The 22,983-nt window shown below is 31.0% G+C and overlaps 1 protein-coding gene across 3 annotated transcripts in view; it reads right to left on the reverse strand.

Moving 5' to 3' along the window:
- Window positions 1-267: 267 nt before the first annotated feature.
- The window catches only part of LOC139521808 (C-myc promoter-binding protein-like), a 46,567-nt gene continuing 23,851 nt past the window's right edge, over window positions 268-22,983 (reverse strand). Inside the window, exons 20-38 of one of the 3 annotated variants that reach the window (XR_011664072.1) lie at window positions 22,548-22,689; window positions 22,095-22,135; window positions 21,132-21,276; window positions 20,619-20,747; window positions 16,335-16,635; window positions 15,512-15,688; window positions 14,670-14,816; window positions 12,671-13,888; window positions 9,380-9,614; window positions 8,438-8,489; window positions 7,850-8,174; window positions 6,817-7,045; window positions 6,204-6,354; window positions 5,331-5,414; window positions 4,338-4,446; window positions 4,062-4,119; window positions 3,577-3,749; window positions 1,139-2,894; window positions 268-929 (exon numbers count right to left, since the gene is read on the reverse strand). Coding sequence is in view for 2 of the 3 variants with exons in the window: in XM_071315442.1 (XP_071171543.1) it covers window positions 2,758-2,894; window positions 3,577-3,749; window positions 4,062-4,119; window positions 4,338-4,446; window positions 5,331-5,414; window positions 6,204-6,354; window positions 6,817-7,045; window positions 7,850-8,174; window positions 8,438-8,489; window positions 9,380-9,614; window positions 12,671-13,888; window positions 14,670-14,816; window positions 15,512-15,688; window positions 16,335-16,635; window positions 20,619-20,747; window positions 21,132-21,276; window positions 22,095-22,135; window positions 22,548-22,689 (3,853 nt within the window). In the remaining variant the exon portion in view is untranslated. Of the gene's footprint in view, window positions 2,895-3,576; window positions 3,750-4,061; window positions 4,120-4,337; window positions 4,447-5,330; window positions 5,415-6,203; window positions 6,355-6,816; window positions 7,046-7,849; window positions 8,175-8,437; window positions 8,490-9,379; window positions 9,615-12,670; window positions 13,889-14,669; window positions 14,817-15,511; window positions 15,689-16,334; window positions 16,636-20,618; window positions 20,748-21,131; window positions 21,277-22,094; window positions 22,136-22,547; window positions 22,690-22,983 lie in introns of all 3 variants that reach the window. The other 2 variants (XM_071315443.1, XM_071315442.1) reach the window with 2 other exon arrangements.

Below are 22,983 nucleotides of genomic sequence, written 5' to 3' on the forward strand. Positions count from 1 at the left end.
ATGTGTGGCAAAGTTTGGTTTCGATAAGATTAGCTCACTTGGCCCAAAATAAAGCCAATAATTTGAAAATGCATCAGACAGTAAAGCATGTCGTCATAAATGTAATATCAAATTTCAGGAAGCTATGATTTGTAGTTCCTTAGAAAAATGACAAGGAAATTTTATGGGACAGACAAAGGGGTAAAACAGTAGAGGAGAGGGGATATAACAATTTTTACGATAATAAAACTCCCATACTACAAATAAACACAAATTGAAAAGAATGCATATCGTCAAGAGTATTTATTTGATGAGCAATTATGACATACAATGAATGACAATGTAAACACTAGCTGACCACACTATTATAACTAGAAATAATGAAATAGTCACCCCCCTCTTTGGACAATGTTGCCATTCAGAAAAAACCTTTAAACTAAAACATGCATTACAAACAAATATGTGAGCTAAATGCAAATATAGGTAAGTTATAAATCAAAAGAAAAAGAACAAAATAAAAAATCGCCCCTTCCAATTGTTTAATCAGAGAAGGAAAACATTTCATACTTTTATTGGACTAACGTGGTATTCATCAGTATTAGCGTTAAATAACAAGCTTCTTGTAAGAATTACTTTTCCGTATCATCACTGAGATAAATATATTGTTTTCTGCATACTGGTATCTATTTACTTTAACATTCTATAGTCTGATTGATTGGATTGATTTTAATATATTTCTTCCAATTCTTGATTAATCCCAGTGTTTCTATATTTAAAAGGTCAAGTGATGATGATGTGAGCAATAACTTACAGTCTTACTGTTAAACATTGACATGCAATAATATTATAATACAAGATTTTATAAATAATAGAATGGACTGATCATGAACACACAAAAACATGATAGTTGCCAGTAAAGAAGCTACTGAAATATAATATACAGCTAATTTCTTAATCATTGTAGAGTAAAACTTTGGTTGGCTTGTTGCTTATAAACGTTTAACTCAAACTTTGTAATTAAGATGACATCCGCAAACAATATAGATAGGCAAAGTTAAACTTGTTTATATTATATTTATATTTGATAGGACTTCATCTCCTTTATACAACTGTACAATATACAAACAAAGCAACCAAGCTAACTAAAGTCTTGCTCTACATGCATTAGGAAATTAGCTCTAAAAAATGATTAAAATTTTGTTTTATAAAAGTAATGTCCACAGCAAGCCAGATTGTAGTATATCTATCACATATGTTGTACACCCTTTGTATGAACTTTAATTTAAATGTCAGATGGATTAGGATATGTGGAATTCAAAAAGTCAATAATACATGATGGATCAAATAAATGTCTCTACTACATTAAGTCTGATCAGAATTGTCTTATGTCTTTCATATACCTTCCTGTAAAGTTCCATTGATATCCATTTAAATTTTAAATAGGGGTAGCGTTTACGGGGTTGAAAGGCAGACCGGGCAAGCTTTAATTATTCATCAAACTTAGGAGTACTAACTTAAGGGCACAAATAATGCATACATTATTGGGAACTTAAATTTCAATAATTTATACAGAAGAAAAAAGACAAAACCAACCCCCTAACATAATGAACACCTACAGCCAAAGCTTGATAATCTACACAATACCTGAATATGGCATGCCCAACAGTAATCTACATAATACCTAAACATGGCATGCCAAACAGAAAGCTACAAAGACATCCTATTTAATAGAAGTGAATAATGCTAAAGACACAAAAACATATTTCATATGAATGTCCTAATTTCTAATGCAAATTATGAAAACAAAAAATCATAATGTCAAACACAGAGTCAAACAAAACAAATAACAAGTTTAAAAAGTTTGGAATTTCATTCTGTACAACATTCTATAGACAGATGTACAATAGTTTCTACAGTATTTACACAACCTTACAATTTACCCATAATTACCATAAATACAATTATATTATTGATTACATTCTATTACTGTCAAGTATATATGGTTTTGAGTCCTGTGGCTTGTAACAATTCAGGTTTATTTATTTATTTATATGTTCTATTATAACAAATGGAAAACTAGCTTTTAAAATATTAGAGATAATTATTTGAAAAGAGAAGATCATGTGATGTTTACTTTATTTAATAACAAAGGTGATCACTTTTACTTACAATTAATTTTGATAATTTAAGATGCCTTAGTACCACTATTACATGGAATATAACTATTAAACTACTACATATTTCTAGAATTTTCAATAAAATTCTTTTTTTTCTTTTCACAATTAAAAGCTACAGAAAGTTCAACACTCTGATCAGGTATAGATGTTATATACATTTGAAGCCATGATTGGAACTTATAATGTTTAGCATACCACCAAAATAAAAAGCACCACAATCAAAAACACTATTTCACAACATATAATACGGCAAGTCGTAAAACCACAGCAGGAAAAGTTTTATCACAGATCAAATATATTGCTACCAGTTCATAATAGTTCCTGTTATATCTATCAGAGTCTTCATAATATATCCTGTAGTATCTATCAGAGTCTAAGTACATGTTATATACATCTTTTGTCACATGATCCTTACATATTGACATATAAACAAGAATTAACAGCCTTATCAGATAAATCAAAAATAGTGAATTTACAATTGTCTGAGAAAAATTATTTAATAAATAATTTGCTCCAGTATATTTCAAAATACAATATCTTTCCCTTTAAACATATTTAGCAGTTTTTGAAATCTTTTTCATTTGTATTATCCCTCTATTCTCTAAACTTCTAGTTCACCAAACACTTTTCTACACCATATGACTTTAGTTTTTCTCGGTCTGTCATCTCTTTGTGTTCTTTTCATTTCCATCTGGGAAAGTTTGAGGAATGCAGTACGAAATTCACGGTCAAAAGCATCTGAAATGAGTACATAATAAAATCAATCCACCTAATTCAACTATTTGTAGACAGAAAGTTCAATAAATATTCTTCAAACAGCCAAAGATATAATGGACTTATGGTATTCTGAACAAAAATAAGTTCTGAATATAGAACATTTAAAGCAGTCTTAAACCAATGGTCCAAAGTTAGTGATATTTTCTCTCAAAGGGTAATCTGTTGAACAGAAGATCTCCTTGCCATACAATAAATTTGGGCTGGATATTTTTTCATAGGATATCAGGTATCTTTGACTTATAACCTTGATATCAAATAGGAATTCTATCCTTTCATAATTGTCTGGTTAAGAATGCACGAGACATTATAATCATACATTCAATAGTGTGCATTGTTCCAGTTCCATAGGGTAATCATATGACTATGACCAATGTTTTCCCCTCAAGGGGAACCATACAAAATTATTATATATTTCAAAATAACATTAGCTGGTAAAGAGATTTACTAACTGACAATACATGACCATGTCTCATCCATAACTTTGTGACAGTTAGGGGATTGGGGATAATTTTTATATACTATTTGAAACTTTGATTTAAAGAATAACATTGTCACACTTTCTTTTATCAATACTTTGATGCCACATCTATTAACTCTTGTCAAATCAGTTTCATAAAGAATTTCGTAAATAAGGTGTTCTTACCACAGTCAATATTTTCCCGACCACATGCCACTAAAGCTAAGAATAGAATATCTCTGTAAATACTTCTATGTCGACTTCTGTGTATACGGAGTCGTCTACGACAGTTCATCACCATCTTTATTGGACTAAGTAGATCATTACATTGTATACTGGTAATTATCTGGTGTAAAATTCTGTAAAACAAATAAACAATGAATACTATGTAAACATTCCTGGTGCAATACATCCAGTTATTCTTTTTAACAAATCATTTATGGGGCTGTAAAAATAGTGATATAACTCTTCCATAACCCTTTTGAAACATTCTTATTATGGTATTAAAACACTACTGACCAAATTAACATAAAATCAATCATTTTATAATAGAAAATCCCCTCCACATCAACAATTGAAATAAATTGCCTCTCTACATGTGACAAGCACAAGAGTTTCACTTACGACTAATTGACTATTAACACCATATCTTACTCAACATCATTACTTACGCTCTATTAAATGGCTTAGCTTCAGTAACCAATGCATCAACAATGTGTGAGCTGTAACCTGTAGAAAAAAAGATTTAATCTGGATTTATAAAATCATTTACACAACGTCTTAACTTATGTATACAATTATAGAACATGATGGTGGAATTGATGCCTTGAATTTGTAACATAATTCAATTAAAGTAAAAGTTACAGTGCTACATTGGTATTACCACATGTATAAGACAATGTTATTTCCAGTAAAATAATAATTTCTTATTATCCGCTCTTACATACCTTCATTCCAGGCTTTGTACATGGGTAATCCAACTTCTTCATGTATCCTAAGATTATCCCACTGAGGTCTGAATAAAACATGTTGACTAGTGTATACTCCTTCTGAATTCTGAAATAAAACCACAACTATCATCAAGTTAGTCAATAGGTCTGAATAAAACATGTTGACAAGTGTATACTCCTTCTGAATTCTGAAATAAAACCACAACTATCAACTAGTCAAAAATTCTGAATAAAACATGCTGACTAGTGTATACTCCTTCTGAATTCTGAAATAAAACCACAACTATCAACTAGTCAAAAATTCTGAATAAAACATGCTGACTAGTGTATACTCCTTCTGAATTCTGAAATAAAACCACAACTATCAACTAGTCAAAAATTCTGAATAAAACATGCTGACTAGTGTATACTCCTTCTGAATTCTGAAATAAAACCGTTATGTTAACAACTATCAATGTGTTAAACAGGCTAGTCAAGAGGTCTGAATAAAACATGTTGAATAGTGTTTACTCCTTCTAAATTCATAAATAAAACCATAGCAACTATCAATGTGTTAAACAAATTAGTCAAGAGGTTTGAATAAAACATGTTGAATCAGTGGCGGATCCAGAGGGGGGGGGGGGGGTTCCGGGGGTTGGAACCCCCCCTTTTTTTTTGGCCTATCAATGTATTTGAATGCGGACATATAGTTGGACCCCCCTTTATCCTGGGTTGGGACCCCCCCTTTTTAAAATGGCTGGATCCGCCCCTGTGAATAGTGTGTACTCTTTGTAAATTGTGAAGAAGAAAAAGACACTACAACTGTCAATCTTTTAAAAGAAAAATTCATGATGAATGAATAACATTAGCTTTTAAATACATTTTTGTACATATGTTAAAGATGGCTTTTTTCTTCTTCGAAAAGTCTATAATTTTAATTTTAATCATTCTAATAACAATAAAACTACATTATAAATACATACAACAGTACAAAAAAATATTACTTCTTACCTTAGGTGATTTGTTTATAGATTTTGCAGTCAATAAAAATCCTGGTAAATGACTTGGAACTTCTATTCTTTTAAAATACCAAACCTATAAAAGAAATAGAGGATGTGTGATGTATATTTATTATGATTTAAAGTTATTTACCTGTATGATTATTTGGAGGAAATCATTTCTGTCTTGCTGTATTCGCAATTTGCACTCAACAAAATAAGACAAAAGTGGACTCACAGAAATGTTTCAACAGCTGTACTGATTTTCAAAGGCTTACTACATGTATCTTTTACATTTACATTATCAACAATCCAAGACATTGTGGTGAAATTCATGTGAATCATGTCAGACAAAACTATGCATCTTGTAACAAATTATCAATACACTGAATATAGGTGACTTATTGCTTAAAGTATAAGATAAACAGTTAATCTAAAAACTAAATGTTGACCAATGCCCTTTGAAGATGAGGTCAAGTTCAGATGTTAGATACATACAATTTACAATCATTCTATATCAAATAGTTGTCAAATTACTCATAACAGACAAAAATCATATTATTGAATAACTATATGTTTTAAGCAGTTGCTTAACCATGACAATGCAGGTAAAATAGAGAACTGACAGATAGAAATTTAAGAACATATATAATCTTATAAGATTAAAATCATCCAGCTTTCTAACTTCTGAAACAGTTTGGACACAATATTCAAGCTTCATATTGTCTGAATCTGGATTGTGATCAAATTGTTGACATAATATAGGTTTCCACATCCACCCTAGATCAGCATTTCAATATCACACATTCTGAGACGTCCATTTCAGACAAGACAAATAGACACTGAAGTAGCTTTCTTCTAGTTTAAAGCCTTTGTTAATACTTACTAGATTCCAGAATATGATTGGATGTTCATCAAGAAAGTTATCAGATATCAAAGACAGATCACCCTCACTGGACAGGATGTTCTCCAATTCCTTTCTCAATACGATAGGACTAAGGTAGGGTACACTTATAGGGTCTAAACTAGATGTACACCTGTAACAAAAAGTCTATATAACATACTGTGAATAATCTAGCTTTCTCTGATTGGTATTGGGATTTCTTTATTAAAAATATAAATTGTTTTGAATCCCTCTCAAACAGTAACAACAACTCTACAGGTTTACTTAATTAGCAGAATAGGCACCAAGAACACTTCTAATTACAATGTTGCATTCACATTTAAAATAATTTAAAAAAAAATCAATCTTCCAAACCAACTTTATGTATTTCAATAGAGCAAATATATTTAATTCACCAGACTGTCAACATTATAAAAAATATTTGTGTAGTTTAGAAAAGTTTTGTTCAAATGTCAAATTAAGTCATATCATATTAAATTCTAACATGATATCTCAAATGCAATATTTTTTGAACTGTTTTAAAATATTCTTGAAAGTTTAATTAAAGCAGGTAAATTAAAGCCGCTACGATAAAATAATAAATTCCCGATCCTACCTGTCCATAAAATCCCTCTTCATTTCTGGAATAGGATCTGGCCCTGATGGAAGCACTTCTTCTTCACCTATAGATATACGTAACGGAGACCTCAACAGTCTAGCCTGAAAGTCATCAGTAGAATCATAGGACGAACCATACACCATATTGTCTGTAGCACTTGTAAAACATTCACTGGCACATCTACGTCTCAAGCCTTTCTGGGCCATGTCTTCTAAATTAACAGAACCTTTGGGAGAGGAAAGACAATTATATCTATGTTAAAATTAGGGTATCATTATAATATATAAAAGATTATTTCATAGTATCTATATGTTATATATTCTATATATTATAACATATGTTGTCAATAGTAAATGTGATAACGTGGATTTAATTATTTTGTGGATTTTGGAAAACTGGCTTAATGATATGCAATAATTTAGTTTGTAAAGGAATGTATAGTAAAATTTACTGTACCTCAAATTATATGGTTTATGGTGAGGAAATCAAGGGTTGTGTGCAATAAAAATCATTGGTGGTGCTAATAAACTGTGGTGATCCCTGTCACAGTAAAAGGAGCACCACCCTTAAATAGACTGTGATGATCCCTATTACAGTAAATTTACATACTAATTTTTACATGTAACAAAAATTGACAATTTACCCCAATTTAATTTTTAATTTTGAAGGAAACATTATATATTATCTTATAAGTCTATCATTGAGTTCTCTTTCTCTTACACCCTGGTGAAATCCCCATGTATATCCTTACAAAATCTGACAATTTAACATTTATAACTTAATAAGCTTGATTTTTTTAATATTTTTTTTTTCAAACTGACGTGATAGAAATGACAATATAGCAGAAGTATGAAGATGTTGTTGAAAATTTTGACTCCCCGCGCCCCCTACCCCCCTCACATATCTACCTTAAAAGAAACATCAATGTGTCAAAATATACAATATAAAGCTAAAGAATAATAAGTTGGAAAATTTTGTGAGTGTAAAAGGATGCAAAGCAAGCAAAGCTTTTGAGGAAGGATAAACATACTATTGGAGGAGTCGGGGCTACTAGGACTTCTAGCTGCTGCTTCTGCCAGGTGACTATCTTTGGTAGCCTGTAGGTGTTTATGACTGGATTTCCTAACTTTGGAAGGAGAGAGGGAAGGACTGGGAGACATACTGTCATCGTCTTCTAACTGTTCCTCTGGGAAGAAAAATGCATTCTGGTTGTCAAGACTAGATAAAGATGATTGATCACCGTCCTTTTGATCGTGTAAGACCCATGGGTCCTGTCCACTGTGACTAGAAAGAACATCACTCTCTTTATCATCCTCATTATCTACCAACTCTGACTGCTTTTTTCCTCTCCAGTCCTATAATACAAATCAATAATGTATAATATAAAAATAATTGTGGAAAAAAATATTCATAAAAGTTTCCTTTTGATTTTATTTTTTTTACCTGATTATCTACAAATGGACTAATATCTGCTACGTACATGACATATATCATATATAATATTTTGTATTCAAATTTCCCAAACACAGTAGAACAGGAGACAATAAACTATTGAAATTGTGTGATTGTCTAACAGTTTTTGAAAACCTTTACAATTACATTTCATTATTTGACCTACCTTTGTATAAATCTGTAAATTAGGTACTAGTTTGGTACTACAGAATATACACCTGTAATAATAAAATCAACAATGAGTTCAATAATCAGGCAAAGCAAGACAGGGCACATATAAACAGAGTGCATTATTCATAATATTTAATATCAGTTTCAATACATGATATGATATGAAGAAGATGTGATATGATTGCCAATTCACATGACACAGAAATCAATAACTATAGGTCACTGTATGGCCCAGAAGGTTTTTCTGACCTAATTTGCTAAAATTTGTGTTTTAAAATAAGATTGCAAAACTTGCTTAAACAAGACACTCATACAATGTTTCCTATAATAATTAACAAACTAAGTAATTATTTGACCAGCATATAACTGTGTCAAATCTGTGAGACTCATGTTTATAGCTATCAGCTCTTTAACAAATGCAGGAAAATTTCATGTTAAGATATCTGTTCATACGGTTTTAATTTAATTTTTTATCTTTGAACATTTTTCCAGGAGAATATTCTTTGAATGGTTTTTACCAGTTTATTTTTCATTTTATAAAAAGCCGTCCAGTCTGTCATTACAATAGTAATGTTGGTATTGAGATTTTAGATATAAATTGAAAATGTCCATTTAATTTTTGATTGTATTGAAATATTTATTTGGAATGATGACTTGTAGATAGGACTTTAGTTCTTTAATTAAGCATCATAAAATTGAGAATGGAAATGGGGAAGGTGTCAAAGAGCAAACAACAGCCCAAGGCCACTAATGGGTCTTTAATTCAGGGAGAAACTCCTGCACCCAGAGGCGTACTTCAGCTGGACCCTAAACAAAAATGTACACTAGTTCAGTGACAATGGTCGTCATACTAAACTCCGAAATATACAAAAGAAACTAAAATTTAAATTCATGTATACATGATAAAATAGTTCTCAGCTGACTAATTGATACTTACGTGGTGTTTAAATTTGAGTCATCAGCTGACCAGCCTGCCATTATTTCTTCATCATAAAGTAACAATCGACATTTAGCACATCTACATGTACTACATATTTCAACTTCCATTGCAATATCACTCATTTTACTCTGTAGACTGACAAACTTAGCTTTTCTCTGTCGTTCTCCAAATTCTTTAAGTGGAATGTATTGTTCAATGAAGGATGACGATGGAACTAAACTCCCCAGTGCCGCTGTAGGAAAAAATGATTTCATAGTAAGTATAGTAAGAAATATACATTTGACCCAACTAGTTATTTGGTGAATTAAATTTACAAACATGAATTAAAACTATAATCTATACAGTATACTACATTGTCTGATGCAGATTTTGTTCAGAAATTTCAATACATAATGTTATGATTTGGACCTAAATAAGAATTTCATTAATGTATCTGTCCTGGAAATAAGGTATTTTATTGATATAGTTCTGTTTGCCTTTTTCAAAGCCCTGCTTAAAAAGCATTGCCATACAAAGTATTGGCCTTTGTCATAGATAGCTGGAACTTTTCAAATACAGTCTATCATAATTACAGACTAGATGTGTCAAAACGACATGTATGGCCCCGTCTCAATAACTTGAAAAATCTGCAATTTCAACAACACATGTGGACACAAACACTATGGTAGTATGGTAGTCTCACATATAAAAAATGTGCTCAAAATATTCAGGCTTTAAAAAACTCCATATAACTGTGATTTCAACAATTTATCAAATTCCAAAGCCTGTAATTTTAGCAAAAATCAGCAGACCCAAACGAGCCTTAAACTTGATCTGTAACTCATCATGGTTAACTCACATACCAAAAAATCAGCCCGATATCTGAAGTCGTTTAGAAAAAAAGTCTGTATAACTGATTTTCAACAATTTATCGAAGTCCAAAACCCGTAATGTGGCAAAAACCAGCAGACCGAAACGAAACTCATACTGGATCTGTAACTCCTCATGGTCAATTCACATACCAAAAAATCAGGTCAATATCTGAAGGCGTTTAGAATAAAGCCTGTATAATGGTTTGTTGCGGAATGACGGAATGACAGAATGACGGACCAGGGTAAAACTATATAGCCCCAACAACTTTGTTGCATTTGTTGCGGGGCCATAAGAATATAATAATTCACTCATTCTTTAATGTGAACAATGGAAATAACTTTTTTTTTTGTATTTCAAGACTTGATATGTATAGTACTGTATAATTTGTAATGCAATTTCTGAAATGATTTCCAATGTAATATCTTAAGTATCTAAAATTACAGCTTCTTAAACATGTAATACATAATATTATAAAGTGAAAGTTAAAAATTTAAAGTGATGAGCACTACAAAACACATGGTTGGACAGAAATATCAAACCTTCAGAAGACAAAAATCAATGCTCCCTTAGCAGTTATTGTATTATAAGAGAAAAGAAGGTTTAGCTCAGAGTTCGCGAAAAGCGGTGGTCCTCAGGATTTTACCACCAAAATGTTGCATAGGACTGACACAATTTTAGTATTTTTCAATAGAGTTAATAGTGAGGACCAAAAGATTTTCTTCAAGGACCACCAGGGAAAAAAAGATTTCGCGAACTCTGTTAGCTAAATAATCATGATAATGTTGATAACAGTTATTACAGAACATTTAAAGGACAATTTTAGTACCTACATTTTAAACTCAACACTGTCATTTAAAATATATACTATAAGTACTTGATACCCATTTGAAAAATAAAACTATCTTCTAATTATATAAGAATTGTACATGTGTTCTCTTATTTTCCACACTTAACTTTGAGGATGAGCATGAATGGCACAATGAATGATGTCATGTAAAACAAAATCAATAGCAATTAATTACACCATTAGTTTTTTTTCAAAGAAATATAGTTAAAATACACAGAAAAATATTATACATTTCTAAAATTATTATGTATTTATTTCATGTTATTTTCATGTAATTGAACATAAATAGAAATAGCTTTGTCATGTTTGTATAAACTATAGTGTCTATTTTTCAGTATGTTCTGCACTTTCTTCTATCTAAAATCAAAGTGTTTCTCAACCACAGCACATATGCATGTGCCTGTCAAAAGTCAGGAACATTGTCAGTGGTTTGTTTTTGTCATTTTTTATATAGAGAATTTGGAATATCATCATGATTATCACTATCTTTCGTACTTTGTTTGATTTATAACTTCAGGTATTAAACATGTTAAATGACAAATACTGCATGTACTGTGACAACCAATATATATTGTGTACAAACACACTATAAAATTGAGAATGGAAATGTTTACAAGGTGAACCTATGCATGTGTCTAATTAGGCAAGCAAAACTGAGATAAAACTGAAAAAGAGCAAACTAGAATGTAGGAATTCTAATGACTGGCAAAAAAGTTTATTATCATTCTTTAGAGGATCAGAAAACTTTAAAACGTACATGTGAAACTGAGCACCTTTTTAAAAATCATAGACTAAATATGTTTCTACTACATACTGCAGATGTTCAAACCACACAAAACTGCAAACAGGAACACATAATTCACAAAAAAATTAGCATGGGAAGAGTGATGACAGCTTATGTTATGGAAATGAAACTACATCTGTTCTTCACACAATCACCATGATTATAAAAACACAACTGTTATACTACAAAATGTATAAAACCAGAACTGATCTCACCAAAATCTGTCATTGCTGTATAATGTTCTAAGAACGATGCAGTCATGGAAGTGGGCAAACTACCAAATAATTCTGGAACTAGGTACAATAATTCATTTCTCATTTATTGTTCAGAAATGAATATAAAGTATACATTATACATTTTATACATTGCATAACCATTTTTAATGTTTCTGATGCAAATGTATCCAACATTCAGTTCACATTTCAACATTTGTCTTTCCCATTAGTCATAATAATTGGCACTTTAGCTATTTGTATCTTGTTATTTTTACAAACCTTGTATTCATTTAGTTTGTCTTTTATCTTTACCTACACTTTTTTTTTTAAACAATTTACAAAATCAAATATTCCCAGAAAATACAGTTGAGGTTGATATAAAGTTTAATGCACTGATAAAAAAATTATCATCTTGCAATACCAATTATTATTCCTAGTCCGATAATAACTATGATATTTATCTTGTATGTGATTTTATCTTTTAGACAACCAACAAACTTTTAATACACTTGAAAACCTTTCAATATTAAAAATACCTTATGTTCTATCTGTGACATGCAAATTAACCATTGATTGAATTCTATACTAACCTTGTCTATTTGGTACTGATTTAACACCACCATCAACTGTATCTTTCATACTATGGCGTTTTGGTACGTCGATCCCTCGTGATTCATCTGTTACATCAATGGAAGAATTAGATCCAAACTTAGTAGGAGTTGTAATTGTCTGTTTTAACTCGCTGAATTTATTAGCTAAAGCACCTGCTCCAAACTTGAATGCACCACTTAATCGTTCTTTATGTTTACGGAAGCTTCCTAATCGTTTAAATCTTGATTCAGAACCACCTTCCAATTCTGGTGTCCCATCTAATGAATCGTTAGACTTTTTTGACGGAGAGTGTAAAGAAGAAAGATATCCTTTTACAGGCCATAAATTAGATTTTCCACTTTTATCTTCCTTATCTAAACCTCCTGGAGAAGAATTTGTTCTTCCTACATCTTTCAGACGTTTTCCCACTCTTTCTAATGGTGATAATGGCTGTGAGTCACTTGTACAATCTAAACTATGGACAGAACCTAAACTAAACGTTCTTTCTCCTCGACCTTCAGTTTTATTGCACTCTGATTTGTCCTGCCCTATAGTAAACATTGGTTGATCTTTCTCAATTGCATCATTGTCAATAAACAGTGTACAAGAAACAGCATCAGAACTCTGTTGAGACCCTGATAATGAATATTTGCCATTAACATTGGAATTAGTTTTTGTAGTGTTTTCTTCATTTGTTCTTGAATCATCAAAAAAGCCTAATGGATCATTCTCCGTTACAGGAGTACCAATTGAATTTCTAGAAATTGGACTTTCGAGTTCGAGTGACATTGAATCCCTTGTAGGTGTGTCAATAGGAATGGATGTTGGCCTACTTAATCTGTCGTTTGTTATGTCAGTATCTAGCACTACACCACTATCTTTAGTGTCATCAACATTTGTACTTTCATCATTAAAAGAACCGTCTAATTTATCGGATTCCTCGATGAATAAATCATCTTCTTTCGCAGTTAAATCACATAATCTGACATGCATTTTATCATCACCACTAACATGACGAGGTCTCCAGTTTGTAAATGCACCATTTGTAGACCTAGGTTTTGTGTGATAATCACCAGCACTTTTATGTCTTTTTCGTGACTTGTTACTATTCCCTAAATTCAAACTATTATGCAAATTTCTATCCAAACTATGGAGAGAATCTTCATTCTCTAGATGTTGAGAGCTAACCATTAGAAGTCCGGCTGAAGAGGTTGACACTGCAAAAGACAGTTCCTATATTAAAACATATATCAATTCTTAAAATATTTAATCTTAAGTAGTATGATGCATTCAATATGTAATTTCTATTTTAAATGGGTCCAATGTGAAAGAATTTACCTATCCTTTTGCTGACAGAAAAAGTTGCAGTTTACAAGATGCCAAAACATTCAAATTGATGTGTGAAATTTTTCTACTTTTTAAGAGCTGAGTGTTTGTGGAATTATTGTTATTTGATATCTACAGACTTTGCAAAATTGAGTTGACATTTTTACAAATTCTATTGAGTATCTTTTTTAAAGACAAAATTTTCTGAATAACTATATTTTACTATTTTGATTAAAATGATATGACATTTAAACAAACAAAAACAAGAATGTGTCCCAAGTACACGGATGCCCCACTCGCATTATTATTTTCTATGTTCAATGGACTGTTAAATTGGGGTAAAAACTCTAATTTGGCATTAAAGTTAGAAAGATCATATCATATCATAGGGAACATGTGTACTAAGTTTCAAGTGGACTGGACTGCAACTTCATCAAAAACTACCGTCACCAAAAACTTTAACCTGAAGCCGGACGAACGAACAGACGAACGAACGAACGAATGGACCCAACGACCAGAAAACATTATGCATAAAAATGCATCCTTAAAAATGATTTTTTCAGCAAATGATGGTGTAATGTGATTTTATTTTGCTGTATGAAAATAACCAAAAATAAACCATAGTCACTAACATTCCATACAAGTTAATTATGCCACTGTATTTCTAATTACCTGTACTGCCTATCAAAGTTTCTTTACTACCAGAACTACTAACACTTCCTAGAGATTTCCGTACTATACTTCCCATCCTTTGTCTGAATTCTTCTGCCATGCTGTGATCTGCTGCTGGAAATTTCATTTCATCACCTTCTTCCCTTTCTTTAAAACATCAATGTATCACAAATTATTCATGCAATGTAACATTCAGTATTTTCATATTTTGATCTCTGTTTTTTTTTTTTTTTTAATATCACAGTTTTGTAAGGACTCCAGTAAAACAGAGCTAACTATATTATGTAGGTATTAATCCAATATTGAAGGTGATATGCAATATTTTTGTTTAACTCTTTATATTAAGTTTCTTTCTAGTTCAAGTATGTTGCATATCTGCTTTAATAGTAATTTGTTGTTCTGAAATTTCTAGAAAATTTTATCGGTTTCTCTTAAAACTGAAAACAAGAAATGAGTTACTTCAGTTCCTGCACTACAGGTTAATGTAATAAATGAAAAGGTTAATACTTTCAGCTCCATGGTCATGTAGAAGCATGTTAACTTTGAGTATGAAGGGTCATAGGCTCCAATTCTGAGAACAAGTTTAACCAAAAACTCTGAAATTGTAGTATGAAGCATTTTAGCTGTCAGCCAACAACTAAGGGGAAAACCTTAAACAAGTTAGTTTTAGCTGAGGACTTAAATGTGCAAAGGGATGAATTGTCCTCCTAAGGTCTATTATATTGTGTTATACAATGTTTATATCAAGCTAGCATAAAGCATAATTTGTATTCCTAGAATTCTAGTTTTAAAAAGAAAAATAGAATTATTGCTGTTTTTTGTAAACTATATTATGCACAAACCATCATCATTGCTGGTGATATTTTTCTGTTTCTTTGGTATGTTGAACCTCAATGATCCTTTAACCTCTTTCTTGACCTTTTCTTGAGGTTGAGTTATCTCCTCCTGGTTGTTTACCTCGGTTATGGTTTTTAATTCATCATGAGTCATAGAGCTGTATCCTCTGTCAGATATTCCACCTAAAACCAAGATCAAATACAAATTAAAGATTTTATTATGTACATCTAACATAAATCAGCCTGTTGATTTTTATCATTCAAATTGTCTTTTTGTCGTGCAAGGAAGGACCTTTTTTAGCTTTAATACTATACAATATGATTTTTGGTAATTTTTTATGGCTATAAAGTGACCTATAGTTAAATAGATCACTGTCCTTTGGTCTCGTGTGAATAGTTGTCCCATTGGCAATCATACTACATCTCCTTATTTTGTGCTGTTTTTATTATATGTGCTATTTAAACTTTCTGATCAGATGTATTTCATATTATATATTTATTCTTTTAAGTACACAGATGTAGCATGCTCTTTTTACATGTATAAGTGCATTTTGTGTAAAACCAAAGAAGGATATTTGCTACATAATTTATGACCAGAGTTGCCTTCAGAAAAAAAAGTGATGGGAGAATCTACAGTATTAATCATATGTTCTCTGTGACCACATCATTCTTGCATCAAAATATTTTGCAAGAAGACTTCAAAGCTTTTGTTGCAATTTCATGACTATCAAACATTTAATATCAGGCCAAGCATATTCAACTATATAAAACAGTTGATACAGAATTTAATTACTCTTGAGAAGAGCAAAATAAGAAACAATGACATTACCAGCACTAGCACTTTCCTCCTTGTTACACTGTGACCTGATAAGGTCATGCTCTTCACGACCTTTGACTGTATCATGGGATACTTCCTTCCTCAAAATAGATATTTTCTCATCATGTTGATGCTCTTCTATCAAACTGTCTAAACTTGTACCATCATATTCACTATCATATGAACAGATTGAAACACTTCTCCGGCGAATTCCCCGACGAAACTGTGCAACACCTATAATGACATTTCTTATCTTTTTCCACATGACAGAAGCTTTACTCCTAGTTGTTGGCCATGTACCTTCGAAAACAGCCTATAAAAATCAAACATAGTTACATTTTAATAATTTACAAATGACAAAGAAGCTGTATTATCTTGATAATTGAAGACAACAGCTGTTGCTAGAAAACAGTCATAACGTTTTAATAAAAAACCAGGTGCTCCGCAGGGCGCAGCTTTATACGACCGCAGAGGTCGAACCCTGAACAGTTGGGGCAAGTATGGACAAAACATTCAAGCGTGATACAGCTCTGAATTTGGATTGTGATCAAATTTTTGACATTACATGGTTTTTTTTTACACAAAACAAATGTCAAGATTTTACAAATCAATTAAAGATTTCTTCTTCAAACTTTTTAAATCTAAAATTAAATAGTTGATCATGACACAGCATAGGTTTCTGACACAGAACGAATGTGGTCTAATGAACTTAAAAGTTTTTTTTTGCCTTTGAGCAATTCACTATGCTGTTGAATATTAATCCTCTCAAAAAAATGTTTGAAGAAATTTTCTTTTTATTTATGAAATCTGAAATGAGAAAAATTTAACCCCCCCCCCCCTTTTTTTTTCACATCCCCGTTTCCCTTTTTCCAAAACTGATATCAATTCAAATTTCTAATGGAGTTTGCAACAATAACTACTCTTTTAAATACATCATAAAATATTAAAATGTAAAATAAAGTGCTTGTTATCACTGAATGGTAAAGATTGGTTGGTAGTAAAAGTGAATATACATTGTTTATTGTATAAAACAATAAAAAAACTTCATCAGCAACATTTTATATTGGCAAATTTCCAATGAAGTTATTTACATAAAGTTATTGGCAAATAAAAATAGAAAATGACATCATAGTCATGTCTGGCAAATGTCCAACATACATTATCTAAAAACGTTTTAGATAAGATAAGGAAAAAAAGCTTCATCAGCAACATTTTATATTGGCAAATTTCCAATGAAGTCATTTACATAAAGTTATTGGCAAATAAAAATAGAAAATGACATCATAGTCATGTCTGGCAAATTTCCAACATATATTATCAACTACTATTCTATACAAAGAAAGATAACTCCAATTGAAAATTAATTGCTATTGCACAATATTGTGCAATTGTGCAATTAGATATTTCTTGCTATTGTGCAATACTGTGCAATTGAAAATTTCTTGCTATTGCACAATATTTCATATGGAATCCTGATTTGGACCAACTTGAAAACTGGGCCCATAATCAAAAATCAAAGTACATATTTAGATAAAGCATATCAAATAAGCCCAAGAATTTAATTTTTGTTAAAATCAAACTTAGTTTAATTTTGGACCCTTTGGACCTTAATGTAGACCAATTTGAAAACTGGACCAAAAATTAAGAATCTACATACACAGTTAGATTTTGCATATCAAAGAACCCATTTATTCAATTTTTGATGAAATCAAACAAAGTTTAATTTTAGACCCCCATTTGGACCAACTTGAAAACTAGGCCAATAATTAAAAATCTAAGTACATTTTTAAATTCAGCATATCAAAGAACCCCAAGGATTCAATTTTTGTTAAAATCAAACTAAGTTTAATTTTGGACCCTTTGGACCTTAATGTAGACCAATTTGAAAACGGGACCAAAAGTTAAGAATCTACATACATAGTTAGATTCGGCATATCAAAGAACCCCAATTATTCAATTTTTGATGAAATCACACAAAGTTCAATTTTGGACCCTTTGGGCCCCTTATTCCTAAACTGTTAGGACCAAAACTCCCAAAATCAATACCAACCTTCCTTTTGTGGTCATAAACATTGTGTTTAAATTTCATTGATTTCTATTTACTTAAACTAAAGTTATTGTGCGAAAACCTAGAATAATGCTTATTTGGGCCCTTTTTTTGGCCCCTAATTCCTAAACTGTTGGAACCAAAACTCCCAAAATCAATCCCAACCTTTCTTTTGTGGTCATAAACCTTTGTGTCAAAATTTCATAGATTTCTATTAACTTAAACTAAAGTTATAGTGCGAAAACCAAGAAAATGCTTATTTGGGCCCTTTTTGGCCCCTAATTCCTAAAATGTTGGGACCAAAACTCCCAAAATCAATACCAACCTTCCTTTTGTGGTCATAAACCTTGTGTTAAAATTTCATAGATTTCCATTCACTTTTACTAAAGTTAGAGTGCGAAAACTTAAAGTATTCGGACGCCGGACGACGACGACGACGACGACGCCAACGTGATAGCAATATACGACGAAAATTTTTTCAAATTTTGCGGTCGTATAAAAATATATTGTTATACATATCAATTACCAAAATCTCTTGTAATAATTTTGTTTGGTGGAGAATGTTGTCGAAATCAGTGTTCTCCCCAGGCCGTTTTAGCGTCGCGCTACCGCGACGCTATATTTTTTCACCGTGATGCTATAATAATTCCCGCGACGCTATAATAATTCCCGCGACGCTATAATTATTTTGAAGATGCTATTTTACCTTTCCTCAATTTCGAACTTTCATCTATTATCGATTATGATCATAAAAATTATATCACCTTTAATTGTAATCCCTTTAAGTCGGACACTATAGGCAATTAAGAGATTAAATAGCTAGGTGTTAATTGCCCTCAAGGTGATAACTGTTTGGATGCGAATATCCCAAGCTGACACTTGTGACATGACTAATACCACGTGTCTGCAATCACCAATTTCGACATGGAAAAATGCAATCACAAAACAATTCGAAATCTACGTTTTGTATTAAGAAATTTCAAAGCTTGAAACGATTATTATTTTTTTTTAAAAAGATCGTTTATTTGTGCAACTCTCCAAAAATTACTTTCTTTCTCTTCCGGTAATACGAGAGCGAGATTTTGGTTTACAGCTAAAATAAGTTTAATACTTCTTTAAAAAATTATCATAATTGGCTTAAGTTTATGTTTAATCCATTTAATGTATTAAAAGCGTCTTATTCATTCACAATCTCTTGTCAAACAATGTTTATTCTCGGACTCATTTTCGTAAATTTTTCTATGGCCGCCATTGCATATTTTTGTGTAAACTACGGATAGGAACCGGACGAGATATGACAAAAATCCGCATTTTCACGATAATGACAACAGATGGACAGTAGACAGAAAAAAATATACCAAGAGAGAAAACTATGCATTAACAGACTATTTGTTAGATAACTTTGTTAAAAATACATATCATTTTAATGTAAAGATAAGAAACTACTGGGACTAATTCATTGAATGCCATAAAACAATGAATTTCATAAACATGATAAAAAAAAAGTTTTTAAATTGATTTTTTTTTTGCTACTTTTGCTACTTTATCTTTACTTAATATAATATAAAAATAGTTCATTTTGTGTACTAGATATTTAGTTTTGTATATATACAGGTTGCACTATAGGTATAATGAACCATTCATTCATTTGACTTATTGTTGGGTAACTGAAACCACATATTTATTTTTGTTTGGCACAAAACTAAAAAAAATAATTCTGTAACTATAAATGAATATATAAAGAAAACATAAACTGAAACAACTGTTTTTGTGGTTATAGTTTAATTGTATTCTCAGTTATGAATTGAACAATATAAACTAAAACATATAAAGGAAATAGAGCATCAACGCGACGCGTTAAATGACATTAAAAAAAATAGTTGTTTTTTTTTACGCAAAATGTGATGCTATATAAAATTTCTGGGGAGAACACTGGAAATCATCAGTTATAAACATGATAAGATTTAACACATTGTTTTAGAGAAATTTGTTCAACCATACAATACCATTATAATAGCTACTGAAAAATTTTAACCAAATATTCCTATCAAAATAATAAACTTCTCCTCGTGATGTCTTATGTATGTATATTTTATAGTAAAATCCTTCATCCAGACAATTTTAAATTTATCTATAATATTATTTGACATTATGATTTAAAAAGTTTTCTATTATTTATTGGTTGTACAATATAGACTGCTGTTTTTCACCTGAAATTTGAAGGTGATTGAAGTAAAGAAATGACTAACTTTATTGTAATATCCATATGTTATAGCATTAGGTTGTACACCAGCCCTCTTCATCTGATACAACACTTTCACAGCCATCACTGGCATGTTATGTTGACCACACAATTGTAACATTACTCTGTAACACACCTACAAACAAATAAACATCAGTGTATATTGTACATATCTAGTTAAACAACATGAAATAAGAATGTGTCCATAGTACACGGATACCCCACTTGCACTATCATTTACTATGTTGGACCATAATATTGGGGTCAAAACTCTTATTTGGCATTCAAATTAGAAAGATCATATTATAGGAAACATGTGTACCAAGTCTCAAATTATTTGGACTTCAACTTCAACAAAAACTACCTTGATCAAAAATTTTAACCTGTAGCTTTTATTTTCAAATATCTATTATGTCTGGTATCAATATATTTATTGTCTGATTTTAAGAGAATTGCTTGATCTAAAGTGCTTGCATAGCAGACAACACATAAATTTCATATGAAAACAAAATATACTCACCTCATCTGGTGGTTGAAGTTTTGCTAGCTGCATTTTCTGTAGGACATCATAGGCTACTTTCATGGCATTGTCTGTGGAGTCACTCATCTCCAAAAAGGCAGGCAAGTGTATAAACCATAAGCTGTAACAATGACTCAACAAGCATCTGTTAGAAAAAAAATGTGCACTATAACAATGATCTAATAAGAATTTCCCAACAAAAACTATTATAAATGATGTAATACAAATCATAAATTTCACAAGTTAATGTTTTTCCACAACTGTTATATATGTCTTTACCCTAAATCAATTAGATGTTGCATGTGTACGGATTGAGATTTTAGTCTTAGATACATGATTTTTTCATTAGTTGTTATTGGCTTTGAATTAGCTGTCAGTAACTGCAAGAACTATCAGATCTGTACAAGAACAAGTCCAAATCCACTTTGTATTTTTGTTAAGATGTATTTCTATTTGTATCCATCTGATGAATTAAGCCTTTTTCAACTGATTTTTATAGTACTTATGTCGTACTGTTACACCACTGTCCCAGGTTAGGGAAGGATTGAGCACTCACAAACATGTTTAACCCTGCCATATCCTAATTTTCATGAGCCTGTAATTCAGTGGTTGTCCCTGTTTTGTTTTAAATAAGGCCCTTATTTTACTCAAATAAATTGTTTCATATTTTTCATGTTGAGGCACTGATACAATTATCATTCTACCTTTACTGTAAATTCAAAAATTATTGTGATGTTTTTATTATTGTGAATAATGCGACAGGGTTATAATCGCAATAATGTAAACCTGCATTTAAACATTCTTTATAAGATTTAAACAGGATTTTTCTCAATATCGCAAAGATAACAATCACATTTTAGTCTAAATTGACAAAATTGCATTTAAAAATACATGCAATAATTTTTGAATTTACAGTAATCATTAACTTATAGTAAGCTGTTAAGAGTTTTTATATTTACTTACTTTGCCCAAAGCATAGCATTTGTTGCATATTGTTGTGCCATCTGAAAAACAACAAAACACAAATAAGAAGATAAAATCTATTTTATAAACAGTGTTTTTTTTAAATATTCCACAATGTATAGAAAACACAATCCCAACTTGTGTTCTTTTTATTGTTTTTAGTTTAAGGTCTTAAGATTTAAGGTCACACATCTTTCTTAATCAGAACATTTTGTAAATATGTTTATTGTTATCAGAAAATCTTTTTAACTCACCAGATTTCGGCATATTATTTTGAAAAATATATTCGCTAATGTTGAAAGATGTGTTTCCCCAACAACAATCATTTAAGAACTGCTTCTCTATATAATAAATGAATGGTAGTATGAAAGTAGTGTTCAAAAGTTATAAATTGTCCAAATTCTAAATGAAGATGTTTAAAGAAATACACTTAACGAATGTAAAATCCCTCACCTTCTGAGATGACCTAATTTCTTGTTTAGACCTTCTGGATATTGGACTGTTTGGACATAGAGGACCTTTAGAGGGTAACGATAATTCTGACTCCTTCTTTCTTAAGAATAACTCTGTTTTTAAGGTTGGAAAACCATTGTAGCTGAAACATATTCAGTATTCATGTATCAATCAAACTTTGCAATTCTTTAAATGTAAAGCATAAAGCAATAAACTTTTTATTTAATTATATAACAAAAGGCTGTTAAAGATCAAAGTAAATAGTTAATGCAACAATATCAGTCTCCTTTGTCCCATAGGTTTATCAAAATTGTTTTGTTGAAGATTGAGATTAACTCCCTTTTTTACACTGTTTTCCTGTCAAGTTATGTCACAAATGTTGTGATCTACGGTCTACCCAATGGTTGCCTTAATGTTTGTATCGTTACAGGTGCCA

This window comes from Mytilus edulis, chromosome 4 (assembly GCF_963676685.1).
Source record: "Mytilus edulis chromosome 4, xbMytEdul2.2, whole genome shotgun sequence".
NCBI classification, from domain to species: Eukaryota; Metazoa; Mollusca; class Bivalvia; order Mytilida; family Mytilidae; genus Mytilus; species Mytilus edulis.